The sequence below is a fragment of the Heteronotia binoei genome, chromosome 2, assembly GCF_032191835.1.
Source record: "Heteronotia binoei isolate CCM8104 ecotype False Entrance Well chromosome 2, APGP_CSIRO_Hbin_v1, whole genome shotgun sequence".
NCBI classification, from domain to species: Eukaryota; Metazoa; Chordata; class Lepidosauria; order Squamata; family Gekkonidae; genus Heteronotia; species Heteronotia binoei.
This window is the reverse complement of record NC_083224.1, coordinates 182,403,042-182,423,945: the sequence shown is the minus strand read 5'-3', so window position 1 is coordinate 182,423,945 and position 20,904 is coordinate 182,403,042. Positions and strand designations below refer to the sequence as shown.

The window sequence follows — 20,904 nt, the reverse complement described above, 5'->3', positions numbered from 1 at the left end:
GTACTTGTCACAACCTAGCTCCTGGCTCCACCCCCAAAATCCACAGAAATTTCCCGACTTGGACCTTGCAACTCTAATTCCAGCATCGACAAATGATATCCACTGCCAAGACCACTAGCTTACAACCAATTCAGCAAAGTGAAGAGAAATTGCAGGAGGTAGCAAGTACATCTGGATACGGGGAGGGAATCAAGAGCTTCTCTAAATCCATACACAGATAGAAGTCAAATGAAAGTTCAGCCTGGCTCACCTTGTTGCAGTCTCTGTTAAAATGCCTGTGCGTGCTTCTGCATTTCATATCTGATCTAAGCTACAGTCCTCAACAAACCACCAAAAAGGGTCATGATTGTAAGGATCAAATATCAACACAATTGCTACATCATCTAGGAATGTGGAACACTACCCAGAAGCAGATAGCTCTTTCGCTGGGTGCTGTACGAAAATAAAATACGCTCTGCCTGCCTGTTTGTTATCTAAAGTAAAAGCCAGACAAATTTGGAAAGGAACAATCAAACGGAAAGGAGACTGGAAGCTAGGATAATTAGCTGTGCATTATGGAGGCAGTTTTGGAGGTCATAACATAACTAGCTTCAAGATGCTATAGTATGATAGCAGTAAATGCCTCCTTGAGGTTTGTTTGAAGAGAAGAAAAAGATCAAGAAAAGCGTGCCTTGCTGGGGATTAAACAAGTTTGCAGCCTTAAATGTCTCAAAAAGGGGGGGAGGGGTAGAGGAAAAATAGAAAATCTTTAAGAGTGACCAGAAAATGTTGGCCAAGGGGACAGTTGTATATCTCTGAAACTGCTTTCTCATAATCCAAGCATGACACAGAAGTTATTTGTTGATTGCTATGCAGCCAAAAACATCTACTTCTTCATGGCACCTAAAGAAGGAAACAGCATACAAGGCAGAATGAAAGGAGGGGTTTCTCATAGGACTAGCTTGACCACACGACTGTGACAACTAATCTGTTTGATTGCTGTGAAGGATTTACACTGTTGGGACATAAATATTTCAACACAACAAAATCTGTTTCCTGGACTACCTCATGCATTGGGCTCCAAGATTTCAACTATGCTTCTTAGAACAGGAAAAAAGAGATCTACAATTCAAAGCAACCAGAATGTTATTTGTTATATACCGTGTCATTTGCTTACTAAAGTACCTAAAGGAAACCTCTCTGACTTAGACTGTGGAAAAGCAGTATCTTCTAGGATACTTGCCAGATTTTGTCAGTCAGTCAGATTGTAAGTTTTTGCCCAAATTCAATCACAAGGCTTCTTAGGTTGGTTCAAAAGAAGCTTTTAATGATGAGGCTTGAAGTAAACATTATTGGCATGCATTCACAAGACTAGATCTTGCCAGACTGAAATGAAGTTTCCAAGCAATTATTGGTTACAACATAATGACTCCCCTCTTTCCCATGCCTACTGAAAGTGTATTTTTTTTTTCAAAGTCTTTATTGAAGGTTATCGATACAGCTTGTCAACAGCAGGTAAGTTACAGAAAGAGAAGTCGGTGGTTAGCTTAACAATACATTCTGTTTGTTAGTGCATATCATAACAGATATTATAATAGGTAGCAATAGCAATTTGCGAAAACGTGTGCCATTTTTTTAATATATAATGTCAACTGTGTCAAGAAAAGTAGCATATTCTTTGTGCTATGCCTGACATTCTAGGAAGGGAAACCAGATGGTTTCGAACTTGGAGTTAGAGATTGTGGAAGTAGGGTTGAAAGAAACATCAGAAAGCTAATCCAAAATGCAAAATTCCTGTATTGTAAGGAGCCAGTTTGCAATTGTTAACAGTGCAGATGATTTCCAAGAGGAAACAATAACCAGCCTAGCAGCTGCAGTGAGGTATTCCAAAAGGTGTCGTTTAGAAAGTTTACATTGTCTAAGGGTCCAAAGGTTTAAGAGGAAAAGTTCCAGCATTAAGGGAAGATTAATGTTCAGAATTTTATGTATGAATAGTTGTATGGATTTCCAGAACTGGTGGACCTGGGGACAGGCCCATTGAAAGTCTATTGAATTTATGTAAAGTCCTTTCTCAGGTGTCAGTGTTACCTCCTGTCAAGGTCACATTCCCTTTTCAGTTGGTCCATATCAGCGGGAGTGGAATTCTAACAGGAGCTTCTTTGCATATTAGGCCAGACACCCCTGATGTAGCCAATCCTCCAAGAGCTTACAAGGCTTTTTTTGTAAGCTCTTGGAGGATTGGCTACATCATGGGTGTGTGGCCTAATATGCAAAGGAGCTCCTGCTAGAATTCCACCCCTGCATATCAGCATAACCCAGGGAAACCAGATTAAAGCTGTCTCCCCACACCCTTCCACCTGCAGGCCTAGAACATCCCACCACACACAGAATGCTAAATGTTTAAAGAAATCAATGGATGTTAGTACTCATAATTGAACTTACAGCAGGGGTTGGTAAATCATGAAGGCACAGATACAGTGCAACAATAATAAACCATTAATGAACAAGGATAATAATACCAGGAATAGAAACAGCAGGGAGACATCAAAGCCAGTGAGACAAAACTGTCAGAGACTTGTTCCTGACACAGGTTCTCAGACTTGCTCTGTTGTTTCCTGATCTGGCAAGTGAGCTGTCAACGTCACAGTGATGGCTGTGGATCTGTGAGGCCACCTATGCAAACACATAACTTTGTACAAACAAAAAGTCAGGTATTGGGAGGTACTGGCTGCCAAAGCATGACTAAGATTTTGTAACAAAGAGCGTATTTCCCATGAGAAATCCTTGCAATGATTAGAGTGGCCCATAAACATGGTGGATTGACTTGCCTGTCTGCACTCAGCTTAATTTGCAATAACAAGGCTCAAGGGCTCAAGTCTGCTCCAAAATCTCATCCTGTGATCTGCAAGCTCCACTGCTGTCTTCAACATGTTTAGGGATTGACTAAGCTTACTTAGAGGAAAGCACATGCTCAGAAGTACTTCCCGCCTTAATTTAGAACTTCATCTCATCCACATTTTGATGCAAGAATTGCAAACAGGTCGCAGGGCTAATCCCGTTAGCAGTGTATGACAAATGGTGCTTGGAAACATCTGTTCCCGCTATTTCAGCTCAAAAGGGGAAAAAAGAACAGGGGATAGGGTCCTCATTTTGAAAACAAGGGATGGATTAACATGAATGAATTGGTACCAACACAAGAGGCTGAGCAGGCAGCCTTGCTTCAGTGGTCAACTCTGTGCAGAAATAAGGCTTCTTTAGCAATAGGAAGCTAACACATATCTACAGAAAAAAGAATCTCATTGTTAGTGCTCTTTTAAATGGGTGTACATGTACTGCTTCATGAAAAGCAAAACTGGTTGTCCCTTCCCTTTCTGGAATTTTAATCCAGGTTTACCCTGGTCAGGACCTACATTGGTCTACTGATGATAATTTGAGATGAATGATTTATACACAAAGCAGATTCTACACAGCAAGTCAGAGACTAACCCCTTCATACAAGCAAATATCTGGATACATTTTAGGTGTGTGATGCTCATTTGCAAGAGGCAGGCAATGGCAAACCACCTCTGAACATCTTGCCTTGAACCCTATAGGGTCACCATAAGCCAGCTGAGACTTGACAGCATTTTCCACTTCTACTCATTTGCAAGACCAGTGGGGGGTTGCTTGTTGTGACCCTTTCTCTTATACCCAGTTTACAGTGGTCCCCAGGAAGGCTTGGGTGAGTTTTGTCATGGCTGAGAAAACTGAGCCCTTCATCCGCCTGCTCATCTGAAAGGGGTTTGCATGGAGTTCATAGCCAATAGCAGGGCCAGATCTAGGGGGGGGGGCAGAGGGGGGGCGCTTGCCCTGGGCGCCAACGAAGGGGGGCACCAAATTGGGTATGGAGTCCATTGTATTCTATGGGACCATAAGATAGAATGGCCCATAAGGGGGCGCCAATTTTTAATTCCCCCCCCTCAAAAAACATGTAGATCCAGTCCTGGCCAATAGTGAGACCACTCACATGGGTTTTATAAACAGCCACAATGAGAATGACCCCAAGAGGGAAGTTACACCGCTGTAAATACTAATTGGTTTACCTCAATCTCACTAAATGCACCCCTATCTTTTCCAACTGAAAGCCCTTTCACTACTAAGTTTCAGCCCAAGGCGGGTTTTGAAACATGGACCCAGATAGATTATGCAGTTTCTGCCAAGGACAGATGCAGTTGCTTGAGTCTCCAAGTAAACATGGTTTAAACTTATTGGCTTCAAAAGGAAAGAAGCAATACAGCACAAAAATAAAATATAAGTAACTGCACATTACAGTTGGGTCAGTTACAAAAGATATATATACACTGCCTGCAGAAATAGTAGGTTGCATATTAAGGTGTTTTTAAATTGCACTTAGTGTCCCAAAATTGCTTGCCTTCTGTGCTGGTTTTCTTCATAGAAACCTTACCCATCAAATAAATGCCTTGTTTTGACTCATAGAAATAACTGATATGTCTTTTAGAGTGAAAATAGATTTCCTGTGTAATTTTTCTGCATTTGCCCTATGGAAGGAAAAACATTGACTACGGTTAATCTTGGATCAATTTGAAACTGTATTAGTTTTTATCCTGAAAACCTATTACAAGTAAATTAAATAGTACCTAGAGACATGCTGGCATTATCACATAGAGATCTTCCATCCACATTTTACCATCTCGAAGGTCTAGTTCTGTAGCTTCAGTTCCAGTTCCAGGGTAGTTCCATTTCAAATATTTTAGAATATAGTTTCAGAACAGACTTGGGACAGCTGTATATAGAATTGTTTATGGGAGATGGTTGTATTTGATTGCTTGGAAGCTGGTATGGAGGCAACAGTGTGGAATTAGAAAATCTGGAATTAGAAAAGAATGAAGAACAGCTGGAATTAGGAAAGAATTAAGAGAAAATGTAATTTATTAAGAAGGACAGTTCCCTGAGAGATTTCAAGTGGGATAATACATGTTTGTTGTCCCGTTTCACATTGTCTTAAAGTATACAGTCAGTGAAATTTTGCCTTTGCTACTGCTAAATGATGTATAAAACTAGTGATTACAAAACTGAAGAGGAAACTACTAATACTCAGAATTATATTTTCCTTTGATTGTACTTCCTAATTCGTTTGCTAATACTCAGAATTACTAATACTCAGAATTATATTTTCCTTTGATTGTACTTCCTAATTCGTTTGCTAATACTCAGAATTACTAATACTCAGAATTATATTTTCTTTTGATTGTACTTCCTAATTCGTTGGCTAAATCTGAACATATTTAATGATGATTTCAGAACTGTACAGAGCAATTTATACATAATTCAGATAATTTTGTTCGTGCCCTAGGACAATAAAAGGAAACTTAAGTTTCCTATTTAAAGAATACAAAACCATAGTCACTTTTCACCTGTACAGAATAAAAGCAGGTATATTTCCTAGACCGATATTATATGATGAAGGCTTAAGATAGATCAAGATCTATTCAAGTTTTCAATATATGTTCAGTGGGTATCAGGCTTTGCAGAAGATCTAAGCTCAAAGGGGAAGTATGTTCTGCGAAAATCTTCCTCCAAAATAGTTGCCATTTCTTTTATTTAGCAGTTGTTCTGGGGTTCTCTGAAACAGCATTAAAATGTACTCCTATTCAGAGTGGGGGCAGAATTAATTGCCCTCAGAATGATTTAGGTTTGTGATGTCGTCTCATATTTAAATCTGATTTGCTACTTGACAGCATGTCATCATTATATTACATATATGTTTCCTGATTGACTGGGATCATTCAAGGGGAAAAAATTCCCTATGAAGAAAGGTTAAAGCACTTCAGCTTGGCGAAACAACGACTGAGGGGTGATATGATAGAGGTTTACAAGATTATGCATGGGATAAGGTAGAAAAAGAAGTACTTTTCTCCCTTTCTCACAATACAAGAACTTGTGGGCTCTCAATGAAATTCCTGAGCAGCTGGGTTAGATTGGTTAAAAGGAAGTACTTCCTCACCCAAAGGGTGATTAACACATGGAATTCACATCCACATGAAGAAGTGGCAGCTACAAGCACAGACAGCTTCAAGAGGGGATTGGATAAACATATGGAGCAGAGGTCCCTCAGTGGCTATTAGCCACAGCGTATTGATGGAACTTTCTGTCTGGGGCAGTGATGCTCTGTATTCTTGGTGCTTGTGGGGGGGCACAGTGGGAGGGCTTCTAGTGTCCTGGCCCCACTGATGGATCTCCTGGTGGCACCTGCGGTTTTTGGCCACTGTGTGACACAGAGTGTTGGACTGGATGGGCCATTGGCCTGATGCAACGTGGCTTCTCTTATGTTCTCTTATGTTATGTTCTCTTACTCTTTTGCAAAGTTCCAGAGCTTCAGACTAAGAGAAGAAGCAATGACAGACTATACTTGGCATAGTCATAGGTAGTAGCAGACACAATTGACTTTTTGCTGGTTTTACTGGCAATGTGGTTAGGAAGTAACAAGTAGTATACTTGTGTATATACAATACTTTCAGAATTTCACAAACAGAATTTATTGCATTTTCATTTGTAGCATTGTAATAAGACAATCTTTCTTTTTATATATATAGAAAAGCTTGCAGAAGCTCAGCGCAGATTTGCTACATTACAAAATGAGTTGCAGTCAACTTTGGATGCGCAGAAAGAATGCAGCGCTCTTACCACACTGCGGCAGCGTAAAAAGCCGGTCTTCCACCTGTCCCATGAGGAGCGTGTTCAGCATAGGAACATCAGAGACCTGAAACTGGCCTTCAGTGAGTTCTACCTCAGCCTCATCCTGCTGCAGAACTATCAGGTACTAGCTGTGCTCCTTAATGCACTGAGATCTCTTGACTCCACTGAAGCTTATGTTTTTGATGTAGCTAAGGGTATCTCGCATGTTGGCAGTGGGTGACTTTATTGCCGTGGGATTTCTCTTCTGGATGTTACTATGGTGTCATCTTGTTCAGTACTGCCTCAAAGCCAGGGGTGTTGAAACTCATTTGTTATGCAGGCTGGATCTGACATAAATGAGACCTTGTTGGGCTGGGCCATGTCGGGGTGGGCTGGGCCAGGCTGGGCGTACCTATTTAAGATTGGGTAGCAGAGATGTAAATTTTTTAAAGAACACAGACAAACACAAATATATATTTAAAAAAACTTAAAACATGCTTAAAATGTTATTTCTCCCATGGGATCCGGGGGACTGGGCAAAGGAAGCTCTGACTCTTTCCTTCCTTCCTCAGGGAACTGGGGGTGGGATGGGGAAAGAGCCTCAGCCAATAGAAGGAAGAGAGGCTTGGCTCAGTAGCTCTGCTGTGCGATAGAGCAAGCCCTGCAAAGCAAGTTGTTATGCAGAAGGAAGCAAGATATAGGGAGAAGGGAGCAGATCAGCCAGTTGCTCGGGGGCCTGATTGAAGCCCTCTGAGGGCCTAATTCGGCCCCCGAACTGCATGTTTGACATCCCTGCTCTAAGTTGTGGAGTCTTTTGAGAAGTAATTCTACTTTGTGAGCTATAGGCATTAAAGTTGTGAGCTACTGCATGAATTCCCTATGAAGAAAGGTTGAAATGCTTAGGGCTCTTTAGCTTGGAGAAACGTCGACTGAGGGGTGACATGATAGAGGTTTACAAGATAATGCATGGGATGGAGAAAGTAGAGAAAGAAGTACTTTTCTCCCTTTCTCACAATACAAGAACTCGTGGGCATTCGATGAAATTGCTGAGCAGACAGGTTAAAACGGATAAAAGGAAGTACTTCTTCAGCCAAAGGGTGATTAACATGTGGAATTCACTGCCACAGGAGGTGGTGGCGGCCACAAGCATGGCCACCTTCAAGAGGGGGTTAGATAAAAATATGGAGCACAGGTCCATCAATGGCTATTAGCCACAGTGTGTGTGTGTGTGTGTGTGTGTGTGTGTATTTGGCCGCTGTGTGACACAGAATGTTGGACTGGATGGGCCATTGGCCTGATCTAACATGGCTTCTCTTATGTTCTAATTAGTTCCCTCTGGGACCATTTTTCCTGAGCTAAGACAAAAATGTGTGAGCCGGAGGCCAAAACACTGAGCTTGCTCATACTAACTCAGCTTAGAGAGAACACTGATCTTCCTGACCAATGTCCAAAAGAAGAGGATGAGTGAGATCACACAGACTCTGCTCGGACAGTTTCTCAATCTTATATATCTTAAGTCCTACCAATAAATCTGTTTTATTTATTAAGACATTTACATCCCACCTTTCCTGTCAAAGAACTTGGGTACCACTAAGATAGAACAAAAAGCCTTCTTTTTCCAAGGACATTTAATATGATTATTGCCATATTCCAGTTATTGTTTATGGTAAGGACATTTAAAAACACTTTAAAGACAAGAGGGCATTAAAAACATATATAATCTAATGTCTTCTTTGATGGTTCAACAAGTGATAGTGGCTAGCCTGAAGTACAGTTTTGATCAGATGATATAAATATTTAGGATATAGTGCCCCATAGATAGTAAACAGTGTCTGGAAGACCCTAAGGGCGGGGGAAGCCAAGATGGTTTAATGCCTGCTACCTCACTCAAAGGCCTGGTGGAACAGCTCCATCTTACAGGTCCTACAGAAATGCAGTAGCTCTCGCAGGGCCCAGTTCTCAGGTGGAAGCACATTCCACCAGGCTGGGGCCAGGGCCAAAAAAGCCCTGGCCCTGGTTGAGGCTAAGCAGATGTCTTTCAGGCCAGGGATTACCAGGAGGTTTTGATCTATGGAGCATAAGGTTCTCCAGGGCATGTATGGGGAGAGGTGGTCCCAGGCTCTGTAGGGCTTTAAAGGTCAGTACCATAACCTTGAACAAGATTTGGTATTCAATGGGCAGCCCGTGCAGATGGCAAAGCACTGGCTGGATGCGCACTCACAAAGGCATTGCAGTCTACAGGTGTGCCACTGCATTCTGCACTAGCTGCAGTCTCTGGATCAGGTTGAAGGGTAGCCCCATGTAGAGTGAGTTACAGTAATTCAGCCTGGGAGTGACCATTGCATGGATCACTGTAGCTAAGTCTTGAGTGGTGAGATAGGGAACCAGCTGCCTGATCAGGTGAAGATGGTAAAAAGCTGATCTGGCAACCACAGTGACCTGAGCCTCCGTAGAATGTGAGGGATCCAAAATCACTCAAGGCTCACACTCAGCGCCAGTGCCAACGGCACCCCACTGAGCTCTGGGAACCAGATCTCAGACCCCAACGACTCAGGTACAGGACCGCCATCTTTGTTGGATTTAATTTCAGCTGGCTGTGCTGTAGCCATCCATCCACAGCCCTTAATGCCCTGTCCGGATTATCTGGGGCGGAATCCATCCATCCATCCACAAATAGAGCTGGGTATCGTCAGCATACTGATGACAACCCAGCTCCAACCCCTGAATTAGCTGGTCGAGGGGGCGTAGATAGATGTTAAATAACATAGGACAGAGGATTGCCCCCCTGCTACGTTCAAGCGGGTATCACTGGGACATTCTTTCCCCTAGCACCACTATTCCTGACCATAGAGAAAGGAGGAAAGCCATTGTAAATCGGTTCCCTAGATCCCTGCATTGGCAAGGCAGTGGGTCAACAGATCGTAGTCAACAATGTTGAATGTTGCTGTCAGATCTAAAAGTAATAGCAGCACTGATCTGCCTTGATCCAAGTGTCTTTGGAAGGCTGACCAACACAGTCTCCATCGCATGGCCAAGGTGAAAGCTGGACTGGAATGGATCCATCTTTTTAAGAATATTTATTTATTATTTATTACTTTAAATTTCTATCCCGCCCTCTCCTTCAAGCGGACTCAGGGTGACTGACAATATTCACTATTGGGTAATAACTATTTATTCATTAAGCGTAATAACTTTTTGAAGACTTGTTGAGAAGGAGGCATGACAGAAAGAATATATATAAATAACTGTAAATAACATAGATAAATATATGACTTTATAACTTTGTCACTGGAATGGATGTCTTGCTGATGCTTGAGCATAACAGCTCTTTATGTGCAAGGATCTTTCAAAAGATACCAGAGGCTAACTAGTTTAGGTAGTCCTATAACAGGGGTGGCCAAACTTGCTTAACTGAGCTATATAGAATACATGTCAGACACAAGGCATGAACATCAGATGTTTGAGAGCCACAAGACAGGAAGGAAAGCAGGCAGGCAAATAGATGGGGGAGGGAGAAGGGAGAGAGAGGTGGAAAGAAAGCAACTTTATCTTTAAATGCATACTCCAAGCTGTCGGGTGGCTTGGCTTGGAGAAGTGATTTAAAAAGACAAATGCCTTGTCCGAGCTGGCTGATGGGGTGGTAGGGACTTCGAGATCCAGATAATACGTGTGGAAAAGCCATATGTAGCTCCCAGGTCAAAATTTAGCCAACACTGCCCTGTAACTTGGGGAAAATGTCTAGAATGTTGCCTTTGGATACAAAGTCTGGATAAAAATTCAATTAAATAATTCAATTAAAAGTTTAAGATAATCAAAATATAATCCTGATATTTTTAAATTATTATTAATTATTCTGCCTCTTCTGAATATTTTGACTTTTTAATGCCGCCAAATCTGAAATTATGCTCTTGGATGGAGAAAGCTCTCTTGTAAGAATTGAGCCACATGTGATGTAGTAATATTAGGCTTTTGCAGTAGCTTTGGCTTCCTGAGGCTTGTAAAAGGCTATAATTACTCCCACAGCAAGCAGAATTATTCAGCGCAGGAAAAAATCCATGGCCAAAATTACAACTTTGTTTCATTTTTCATTTCAGCTTTATGAAATGAGGCACAACTATCTCAAGGGAGGGGAGAGGCTGGGTTTCTTCAAGAGAAAGTAATTAAAGTTTCTCATTGGCAGTAATATAGATCATTAATGCACTGGCTTCCTGTTCCCATCTCCCTGTCCTTTTCCTTCCCTTTCCAATGCTCCTGAGCTCCAATATTAAATCACTCCAGGCATAATTAAATTGAAAATAGTTTTCAGCAGAGCTATTGTAACGTCTCCCACAGGCACAGTATACTGCCATTCTCTTTTTGCTTTCAAATTTTAGCTTGCATTTGCGTTGCTCTTAAATAGGGTCACTTTGAACATTATTACCAATATTTGGATGTGTAACCCAAATGGAACCATTGAGCAAAGAAAACATTGGCATATACTATCAGACACATCACTCTGTATATTAAAAATATGCTATGGTATAAAAACTACTTTACAGGGAAGGTTTCTGCCCATTACTGAGCTAGAAATCAATTCTGTGCCTCACAGGAAAATGAAGTAATGAACAACAGAAGGTATAAAACCATTTAACCTTGACTTGTGCCTCTTCTGATAAACTTGGTCCCTGGTATTCTGACTTCTTGGAAAAATTAATTTATGAGAAGTGTTTGAATTACAAGGTTGAATAGAAAATAACCGGTTCAGGTTTAATGTGGAGTCTAATAGCTTTTAAAGTTGTAAGGATATGTTACTGTGTATTTTGCTTTCTTATGATATCTGTTTTTTTGCATTGAGTCTGAAGAATGGAACTTTGAGAAGCTGGCATGGTGTAGTGGTTAGAGTGAGACAACCAGGTTCGAAATGCTGCTCTGCCATAGAAGCCCATGAACACATGAAGCTGCCTTATTCTGAATCAGACCAGGGCTTTTTTTGTAGAAAAAGCCCAGCAGGAACTAATTTGCATATTGGGTCACCCCCTTTACATCACAGGGCCTTTTTTGTAGGGAAACCCCCCCCAGCAGGAACTTATTTGCATATTAGACCACACACCCTGATGCCAAGCCAAAAAAAGCCTTGAATCAGACCATCGGTTCATCACCATCGTTATTGTCCACTCAGACTGGCAGTGGTTCTCTAGGATCTCAGGTAGAGGTCTTTCATATCTCCTGCTGTCTAGATCTTTTAGCTGAATATGCTAGAGATTGAACCAGAGACCGTCTGTAGACAAAGCAGATGCTCTACCACTGAGCCACAGCTCCTCCAAACTCACCAGGTGACCTTGGCTCCAACAACATCTCTCCACCTAACAACTCACCAGGTGGTGGTGGTTATGAGGGAGAATGATGTGAGAAGCTGCTTTGGGTCCACATTAGGGGGAAAATCAGAATACAAATAAAGAAGCATAAAATAGTATTGATATTTTCCCCAGAAGATGGAGGAGGGAACAAAAGCACAGTTAGTTACCTTCTCATTTTTGGATGTACTTGTGTTCTGAAGTGAGGCTTATTCAGGAGTTTTGAAAAGATTCAGAATGCCTTTCCCTAGAGTGGCTGCTTTGCACATTACATATATGAGTCATCCTGTCATGGCTTCTCTTCCCTGCCAGTCTGTGTCCTAGGAAAAGTTTGACTCCTCTTGAACCTAAACAGAGTTTGTGCAGGTAGGGAAGAAAGGAGGACTCTGTCCAGTTGTGGCTGAGTGCACAGTAAGCAGTGTGCTTCCAGTTCCTAAGAGCTGGCTTGGAATAAAAATGACAAAGGTATATAAGGTAGCCAGGTCCCCTTGTCCATCTGGCAGGGGGATTGCGGGGGGCATTCTGGGGGTGGGCGGGGATGTTGCATGATGTCTCCAACACTATTACATCATCCAGAAGTGATGTCATCCCCTCAGGGATGATCTGGTGTTTGGGCAAAACTGTGATTCTTTTGCTCTCAAACCATAGAACCTGCCAAAATATCAGTGTCCCTGGTGCAATGATGTCACTTGGAAATGATATCATCACATCAGAAGAAGAAGAAGAAGAATTGCAGATTTATATCCCGCCCTTCTCCCTGAATCAGAGACTCAGAGCGGCTTACAATCTCCTATGTCTTCTCCCCCCACAACAGACACCCTGTGAGGTGGGTGGGGCTGGGAGGGCTCTCACAGCAGCTGCCCTTTCAAGGACAACCTCTGCCAGAGCTATGGCTGACCCAAGGCCATTCCAGCAGGTGCAAGTGGAGGAGTGGGGAATCAAACCTGGTTCTTCCAGATAAGAGTCCGCACACTTAACCACTACACCAAGCTGGCTCTCTGACATCAGGACATTGCAAAGGCAGTGACAGATCAGAGCCCCCAAAAGTGGGGGAATCCCCACTTGAACCTGGGGGCTGACAACCCTAATATCTGTGGAGCATGCTCAGTATCGATCAATTAGGCTTCTCATGTGAATGCAGAAAAAACTTAACTGAAAAGGTCAGAGACCTCAGTAAGATGGGCTTTTGCCAGAACTGGTGCGTTCATTGTTACCATAGGTATTTATAGACAGAGGCAAGGGCTTTAGGTAACTTCACGCTCTTCACAGCTTTGAAAAAGTTCCCAAGCACACATTGTTTATGTTCCCTTTGCATCTGAATGAAAGCATCTGCCCTGCATCAAGCTAGACTACTGTTGCTCAGGAAACAAGATAACATTTCCTTGCAGTAGAAGGCTGATGCTCCCATAGTTCTCTTCTATGACTACTGAGGTTAAAGCTATAACAAAAGCAAAATCAGGTTACATGATGATTATTAAATTAAATAAACCACATGGTGACGATTACATGTCAATGAATATAGATACAATGGTTAAATGAGTCTATAATCAAACAGATGTATGATGTTGGGTTAATAAGCAATGAAAATTATACCCAGACATAAAATACATTGCAGAGCCTATAATCAATAAGCAAAAAAACCCAATACTGGAAATGAAGAACTCATGTCAGGATGGTCTCCTGACAGTATCACAAGTAAAAGTCCTCTAACAAAAATGTTCCCCTGTACTATTAATGAACTGTTCCTTTTGAGTAACTCAGTTTGGACCCCTTCTGAATGCACGGACCCATTTAATATCTACTACCCCTAACCCTTATGAATAAGCCACACTGCATGGTTCTTGTATAAATTGTAGTTTACTCTCCAAATTCTGCTGAAACTGTTCCCAATGTAAGGACAGCATACTTTTTCTGAATGCAAGTCTTTCTAAATGAAATTGGGCTCGATCTTGGTACAGCCAGCTTCTTTACTAAAATGCTTTTTGTGTTTATTTTGTGTGAGGAGGATAAGTGGAACAAAGAAACAAAGTAGGAACCCAAATGGCTGTCTGATGAGGCTGTCAAGCACTGCAAACTAACAGGCATGCTTAGATGTAAAGCAAAAAAGACCAATAAAAATAAGGTATAGCCTCTACATCAGGGGTGGCCAGTGGTAGCTCTCCAGATGTTTTTTGCCTACAACTCCCATCAACCCCAGCCAGCATGGACAATGACTGGGGCTGATGGGAGTTGAAGGCAAAAATCTGGAGAGCCACTGTTGGCCACCCTTGCTTTATATCACAAAGTGGGGAAACGTACAGTGGTACAAGAAAAGCCAAGATTAGATCAGGCATTACTGTGAATAATAATAATAATAATAATAATAATAATAATAATAATAATAATAATAATAATAATAATAATAATAATATTTAATTTATATCCTGCCTTCCCTGCCAAGGCAGGCTCAGGGCGGCTTACAACATAATATAAAATACAAAGATTACATAATAAAACAACAATCTACAACATTGTACAATTTCCTTAAAATTCCCTTAAAGCCATCTAATTAAAACCCACAAAAGCAAAGATATTGATGCCTACTCTGCTTTTGATGATATTTCCAAAATGGGGACGAACCAAAAAGCATCTCTTACAAACTTCAATACTGATTTTCTCACATAGCTGGGTCTCATTATCCACACGGTTTTTTTTTCTTTTCACCCTCACAAGCCACACAAAGTACAATATGCCATTGTGAAACATATTTTTTAGACGAAGATGACATGTAGAGATTTTGTTTATCACATCCCTGACAGTATTCTGCCAGTTTTGTTGTTTATGTATGGGGTGCCTCACAGGCCATAACATTTACGTTGTGTCTTTTCTGTCTGTATGCTGTCATCTCTACATGATAGAGGAAAGGTTCTTCTAAGTATGTTGTATATATTCTAGCAGAGTACATGTCTGTTCCTTGCATTTTGTTCATGCAAGAGAGGTGCATATTTGGCTCCCTTCACTGTCTTCCTTTACCTGTCCTTGCATTTTGCATTGGGTTAGAACAGGGGTGGCCAAACTTGCTTAATGTAAGAGCCGCAAAATAAACTAAGCCCCAGTTTGGCACTTGTGTGTTCTGTCCCTTGAGCTCCACCCCCAGCTGGGTTGGTAGTACTGCAATACGAACCTGACCTCTTAAGTCCATTGGTCTGTCCCTGAAAGATGCAGGACTGGAAGAAGCTGTCTGTTTATTTAAGACAATAAAGACCCAGAGAAAAATACCCACCAAGGCCCTGAGGGGGGGCCTAAGACCTTTGGTCATGGAGACTAATAAAGGAAAGAAAGAATATTCACCTCCCCCCGACTAATTGTCTGTTAGTACATTTATTATAGAAAAGAATGACTGCTACTTTTTTTTGAGAATCTGGTTTTATTAGTACGGTAAGAAAATACATCATTTTTATTCTGAGCTGGTCACTCTTCTGCGGTCTCTGTCTAGCCTGCTATATCTCGTGGGAATATGAGGTTGGGCATGACAGCATTTTTGTTACAGAAAGGAGGATTACTTTGGCTGTATGCGCTGAATAGCCTGTATCCTGTAATAAAGCAGAATAAGATATCTAGGGGTTGTTTTGCTCTGCTTCAGTATATTCAGTATACTCGTCCGTGTTGTTCAAATTATTTTTTTGTTTCCTGTTCATGGAACAGATTACAAAGCTTTATCTTCTCCCCTTCCCTTCCCCAATCCGGAAGTTTAATTGATTTTCCCGTTTCTGCCACATCAAGTTGAATGAAATAAAAACGATCAAACCTTGAAAAGAAAATCATATAACAAGTGGGTTTCCCACCCCCCCACCCCTCTTTTGTCTTTAGAATCTGAATTTCACAGGTTTCCGTAAGATCCTGAAGAAACATGACAAGATACTGGAGACCCCCCGAGGCGCAGACTGGAGAGTGGCACATGTTGAAGTGGCCCCGTTCTATACGTGCAAGAAAATCAATCAGCTCATCTCTGAAACGGAGGTAGAATACGTTGACTTTCATGCATTGGCCTTACTTACACAGACAGAAAAACACTGTCTCATTGTCTTTGTTTTGTATAGTGATTCTAATAACCAGTTTATGTGCAACGTACTTCCAGTGTATGTGCTTTAATATGCCACTGAAATTCGTGGCACCACACCTCCCACAATCTGATTTTGCATCTCTCAGAGTATGACTGCACTTTTTACTATGTTGAACTTTTGGGGGTCGGTGTTAGCAACTAAGGAACCACAAAAGGGACTGATTTCCAGAGGCCACACAAAAAGATAGAGGGGGGAAACAATTATCCTTAACTGTGTAAAAAAGTTGTTATATATTGTGCAAACAATCCCAGTAAAGTGTAACAATTTCTGAATGTCCTAATAACAAATAAATTGCAAACAATCCTGATTCAGGATAACAAATGCCCTCCTGAAAAGTGTAACAATTAAAGTATAACAATTGACAGTGTGGCCTCTGGTACTCAGCCAGTTTGGTGTAGTGGTTAAGTGCGCGGACTCTTATCTGGGAGAACCGTGTTTGATTCCCCACTCCTCCGCTTGCAGCTGCTGGAATGGCCTTGGGTCAGCCATAGCTCTGACAGAGTTGTCCTTGAAAGGGCAGCTGCTGTGAGAGCCCTCTCAGCCCCACCCACCTCACAGGATGTCTGTTGGGGGTGTAGAAGATATAAGAGATTGTAAGCTGCTCTGAGTTTCTGATTCAGAGAGAAGGGCGGGGTATAAATCTGCAATCTTTTTCTTCTTTTGTGGTTTCTTACAGAGATATCTCCTCATTTTCACCCTTTTTTCCTTTTGGTTAGGAGATACTAGCAACTAAGGGCCAAACTAGACAGTACAGTGTCTCTGAGGCTACCACAGGGATCTGGTGCCATTTTAGAGCATGTTTTTAAAAAACTTTTTCAAAAGCTGTGGGGGCCTGATCCTCTGGAGAACCAAAGGGCTAAGAGGGCTCCTATCTCCTCTCCCCCCCATGCTATTTTCAGGAATTGAAAACCATGCCATTTTGGCTCTTGAAAACAGTTGTGGGGCAGGGGAGAGCCCTTATTGTGTCATGATTCCCAGCAGGATGAAGCCCCTGTGGAATTGTGAAAAGTTTAAAAAGAGCTCTGAAGTGACACAACATCCCCACAGCAGACTCAGGGGTGTGATATTGTCCAGCTTGAGGCAAGGTTTCTCTCTGGTAGGTGTGTCCTCGTTCTGACTTTCATTGGGTAGGCCTGGATTTGAATTATGATTTTGTTTTACCTTTTGTATCTTTAGACGGTGGTAACTAACGAGTTGGAAGATGGAGACCGACAGAAAGCCATGAAGCGTTTACGTGTCCCGCCACTGGGAGCAGCTCAGGTGATGGGGATGGGAGTTTGAAAAGATCTGGCTTTCCCTCCTCCTCACAGGTCAACAGAATGGCTTGACAGTTCTCGGCATTAGTTATGACAAAAGTGCAAAATTAACATTTTGACTCTGTTCGCGTTCAGCAATCTCATTTTGTCTTTAGAGGACTCGGGAGCGCAAATACTAATGTGTCTTGGCAGAGTAAAAAAGAGAGTGTTGGGTTGGAATCTGAAAGCTCATTGCTGTGTTAGCACTTGCCCCCTGGAAGCACAGTCTGCTGTTCCTATGACCTCTTTGAATATTGAACCCACTGCCTGTGGGCTTGCATGGATATAAGGTACTAAGAGCTCTGTAATGAGCCCTTCAGAATGAACAATAGCAGGGTAGTTCTATTATGAGGCATTTCAGCATTCTAAGGTACAGGCAAAAAGCTCTTTAATCCCACTCATCACACACACCCCCCCCCCCAATTACCAACAAAATTAGTTGTTTCAAGGTCTTCATGTAGCAGAAGGTACCTACATCCCCCCACCCACCCAGTGGACCAAACAGCAGTTTGGCAGGCATTGATTTAGATTAAGGAAAACTGCCTGGGGGGAAAGGGTTCAATCCCTGCTCTAATCCTATTTGGTGTCCCCCGCGGCTGGTTTTAAGCGATGTTAAGATATGTTGGGAAGTCTAATTACAAACCCTCTACATAGCATGTAGTTCGGTCCTTTGCAAATAATCCAAACGAACACATGAGCTACAGAAGGAACGTTGTTGTTCATACTGTAGAGAAGGGCATCAGAAAATTGGCTTTCCTCTGCTTCTGTTTATACAGACATGCAGCGGACTCTATTATGTTTGGAGTCAAAATTGAACAAATAAATGCGTGTTGTTTGCTCCTGAGCATTTGTCTCCCTGAAAACCCGCCCCCTGTTTAAAAAGGTTAGCTGAAGTTTAAGAAATCTGCGTAGAGTTTGCGTGATGACTTTGAATGTCCGCTAAGCTTCTGCTTGAGAGAACGAGTTATTTTTAAAAGATGTTTGGCCTAACAGCAGCTCGACTTGTACACTTCAACTTTCAAACAGGTAGCTTGATTTGAAAGCCGCTTTCTGTTTCTCTGCAGCCTGCACCAGCATGGACTACCTTCAGAGTTGGGCTGTTCTGTGGAATAGTCATTGTGCTGAATGTTACCCTCATACTTTCAGGTTAGTGTTCCCTAACTGGGATTGGATTTCAAGAGAGAGAGATAATTGGGAGTGGGTTTGGGTGGCTTGTTTCCATGGTGGTTGACTACTTAGTAGAATGGATGGTGTATAGTGCTTGGAGGTGATAAAAAACAGGGCTTTTTTTGTAGCAGGAATTTCTTTACATATTAGGCCACACACCCCTGATGTAGCCAATCCTCTTGGAGCCTACAGTAGGCCCTGTACTAAGAGCCTTTTAAGTTCTTGGAGGACTGGCTACATCAGGGGTGTGTGGCCTAATGGGCAAAAGAGTTCCTGCTACAAAAAAGCCCTGGATAAAAATGATATCATGGAACCAGCAAACATTACAGTTTCAGATCGCCCCGGCTACCTCAAGCACCATGTAAAGTTGCATAAATCTATGCTAGCTCTTGAATAACTTATAACTCTTGAGTATTCATTACCTGTGAATTCAGGTCCCAGTTGGAAAGCTTGGATTTTTCTTCCAAACACACTAAATTAGAGCTATTTTTAGCTACATAGTATTTTGAGAAATGGGAAGGTCTTCGCTGACCTGTGTTGTTGAAAGACTCTGATTTATTCCTACAAGTGCTCATGGCATTCTTCCAGCTGTACAAATGACTGGGGGGGGGGGGAAATCTATGGACTGTTGGCACTTCTGCTTTGACAGGAAGGCATTTTAGCACCTCCTGCTTGCTTTAAGGAGTGACAGCAGAGCTCGGGACAGTGGAGTAACTGTAGACTCTTGATTATTAGGTTCCTGTGGTATGTACTTTCTTTGAGTTGGGAGTGATGTTAGGGACAGAAACCTGAATCTGAGTCACCCACGCATTTAGCACTTTACACCAAAAGTTGGAAATGAAAATATCCCCATATCTATGTGATTTATTGTGATTAGATCTTACTTAACATAACGTAGCTTCAGTTTGGTGTACTGGTTAAGTGTGCGGACTCTCCCCTGGGAAACCGGGTTTGATTCCCCACTCCTCCACTTGCAGCTGCTGGAATGGCCTTGGGTCAGCCATAGCTGTCAGGAGTTGTCCTGGAAAGGGCAACTGCTGTGAGAGCCCTCTCAGCCCCACCCCCCTCACAGGATGTCTGTTGTGTGGGGAGGAGATAGAGGAGATTGTAAGCCGCTCTGAGTCTCTGATTCAGAGAGAAGGGCGGGGTATAAATCTGCAGTCTTCTTCTTCTTCATAGATGCATTTTTAAATGCCTAGAAATGAGCCAGTTTAATCATTCCTGCAGGCAGGGTTGTTCCACCAGAGATTTGGTTGAGGGCAGCAATGGTTTCATCCTTCTGACACTCCCATTCCCTCCACCCCCACCCCTCCCGAGGCAGTGGCAATACTGGAATTCTCTAGCACCATCTTTTACACTAATCAGTGTGTTTTGCTGTTTTAAACCATTTTAAAATCATACCTATTGTGAAGTTACTATTGTAACGAAATAGGGTTGCCAATCCCCAGATGGGGGCAGGGGATCCCCCGGTTTGGAGACCCTGCTCCCGCTTCAGGGTTGTCAGAAAGCGGGGGGAGGGGAGGGAAATGTCTGCTGGGAACTCTATTATTCCCTATGGAGATTTATTCCCATAGAAAATCATGGAGAATTGATCCGTGGGTATCTGGGGCTCTGGGGGGGGCTGTTTTTTGGGGTAGAGGCACCGAATTTGCAGTATAGCATCTAGTGCCTCTCCCCAAAATACCCCCAAGTTTCAAAAAGATTGGACCAGGGGGTCCAATTCTATGAGCCCCAAAAGAAGGTGCCCCTACCCTTCATTATTTCCTATGGAAGGAAGGAATTGAAAAGGTGTGCCGTCCCTTTAAATGTGATGGCCAGAACTCCCTTTGGAGTTCAATTTTGCTTGTCACAGCCTTGATCTTGGCTCCACCCCTAATGTCTCCTGGCTCCACCCCCAAAGTCCCCAGATATTTCTTGAATTGGACTTGGCAACCCTATAACGAAATGATTAAAGTGCTGGCAGCTGGCAGGTTTTAAAATGGCTGCTATTTGTAGTCTTATGTAGTCTTAAAATGTCCTCCTCCTCTGACCTACAAGGCCCAACAGCTCTTGGGCCTAAAAAGTGCGGGAAAAGGAGAACTTCCCCAAGGGGCGGGACGACCTCTAGATAGACTCCTATCCAAGCTGGAAGCAGCCAGTCTTTGTTCTACTGTAGAGTGAAAAGGGCTCCTGTGGAAGGGCGGTGCAGGGCGACCAAGCCACAGAGGTGGAGAACCCTGCAAATCAGAATTGGAAACCCAAGGGATTCAGCTGCAATCAGTCTGGGGGAGACTGGAAGTTTCTCTGTCCTCTCTAGAGAGAGAGAGGGAGAGGTGAAGGAGAGCTGAAGGCCTGTGGAGAAGAGACCCTGTC

The 20,904-nt window shown here is 42.5% G+C and overlaps 1 protein-coding gene across 1 annotated transcript in view; it reads left to right on the top strand.

Annotated features, from left to right (window-relative positions):
• The window catches only part of XPR1 (xenotropic and polytropic retrovirus receptor 1), a 174,376-nt gene that overhangs the window by 86,760 nt on the left and 66,712 nt on the right, over positions 1–20,904 (top strand). The window contains exons 4-7 of the mRNA XM_060232604.1: positions 6,573–6,796; positions 15,837–15,986; positions 17,267–17,350; positions 18,450–18,531. Of these exons, the coding sequence (XP_060088587.1) occupies positions 6,573–6,796; positions 15,837–15,986; positions 17,267–17,350; positions 18,450–18,531 (540 nt within the window). The remainder of the gene's footprint in view (positions 1–6,572; positions 6,797–15,836; positions 15,987–17,266; positions 17,351–18,449; positions 18,532–20,904) is intronic.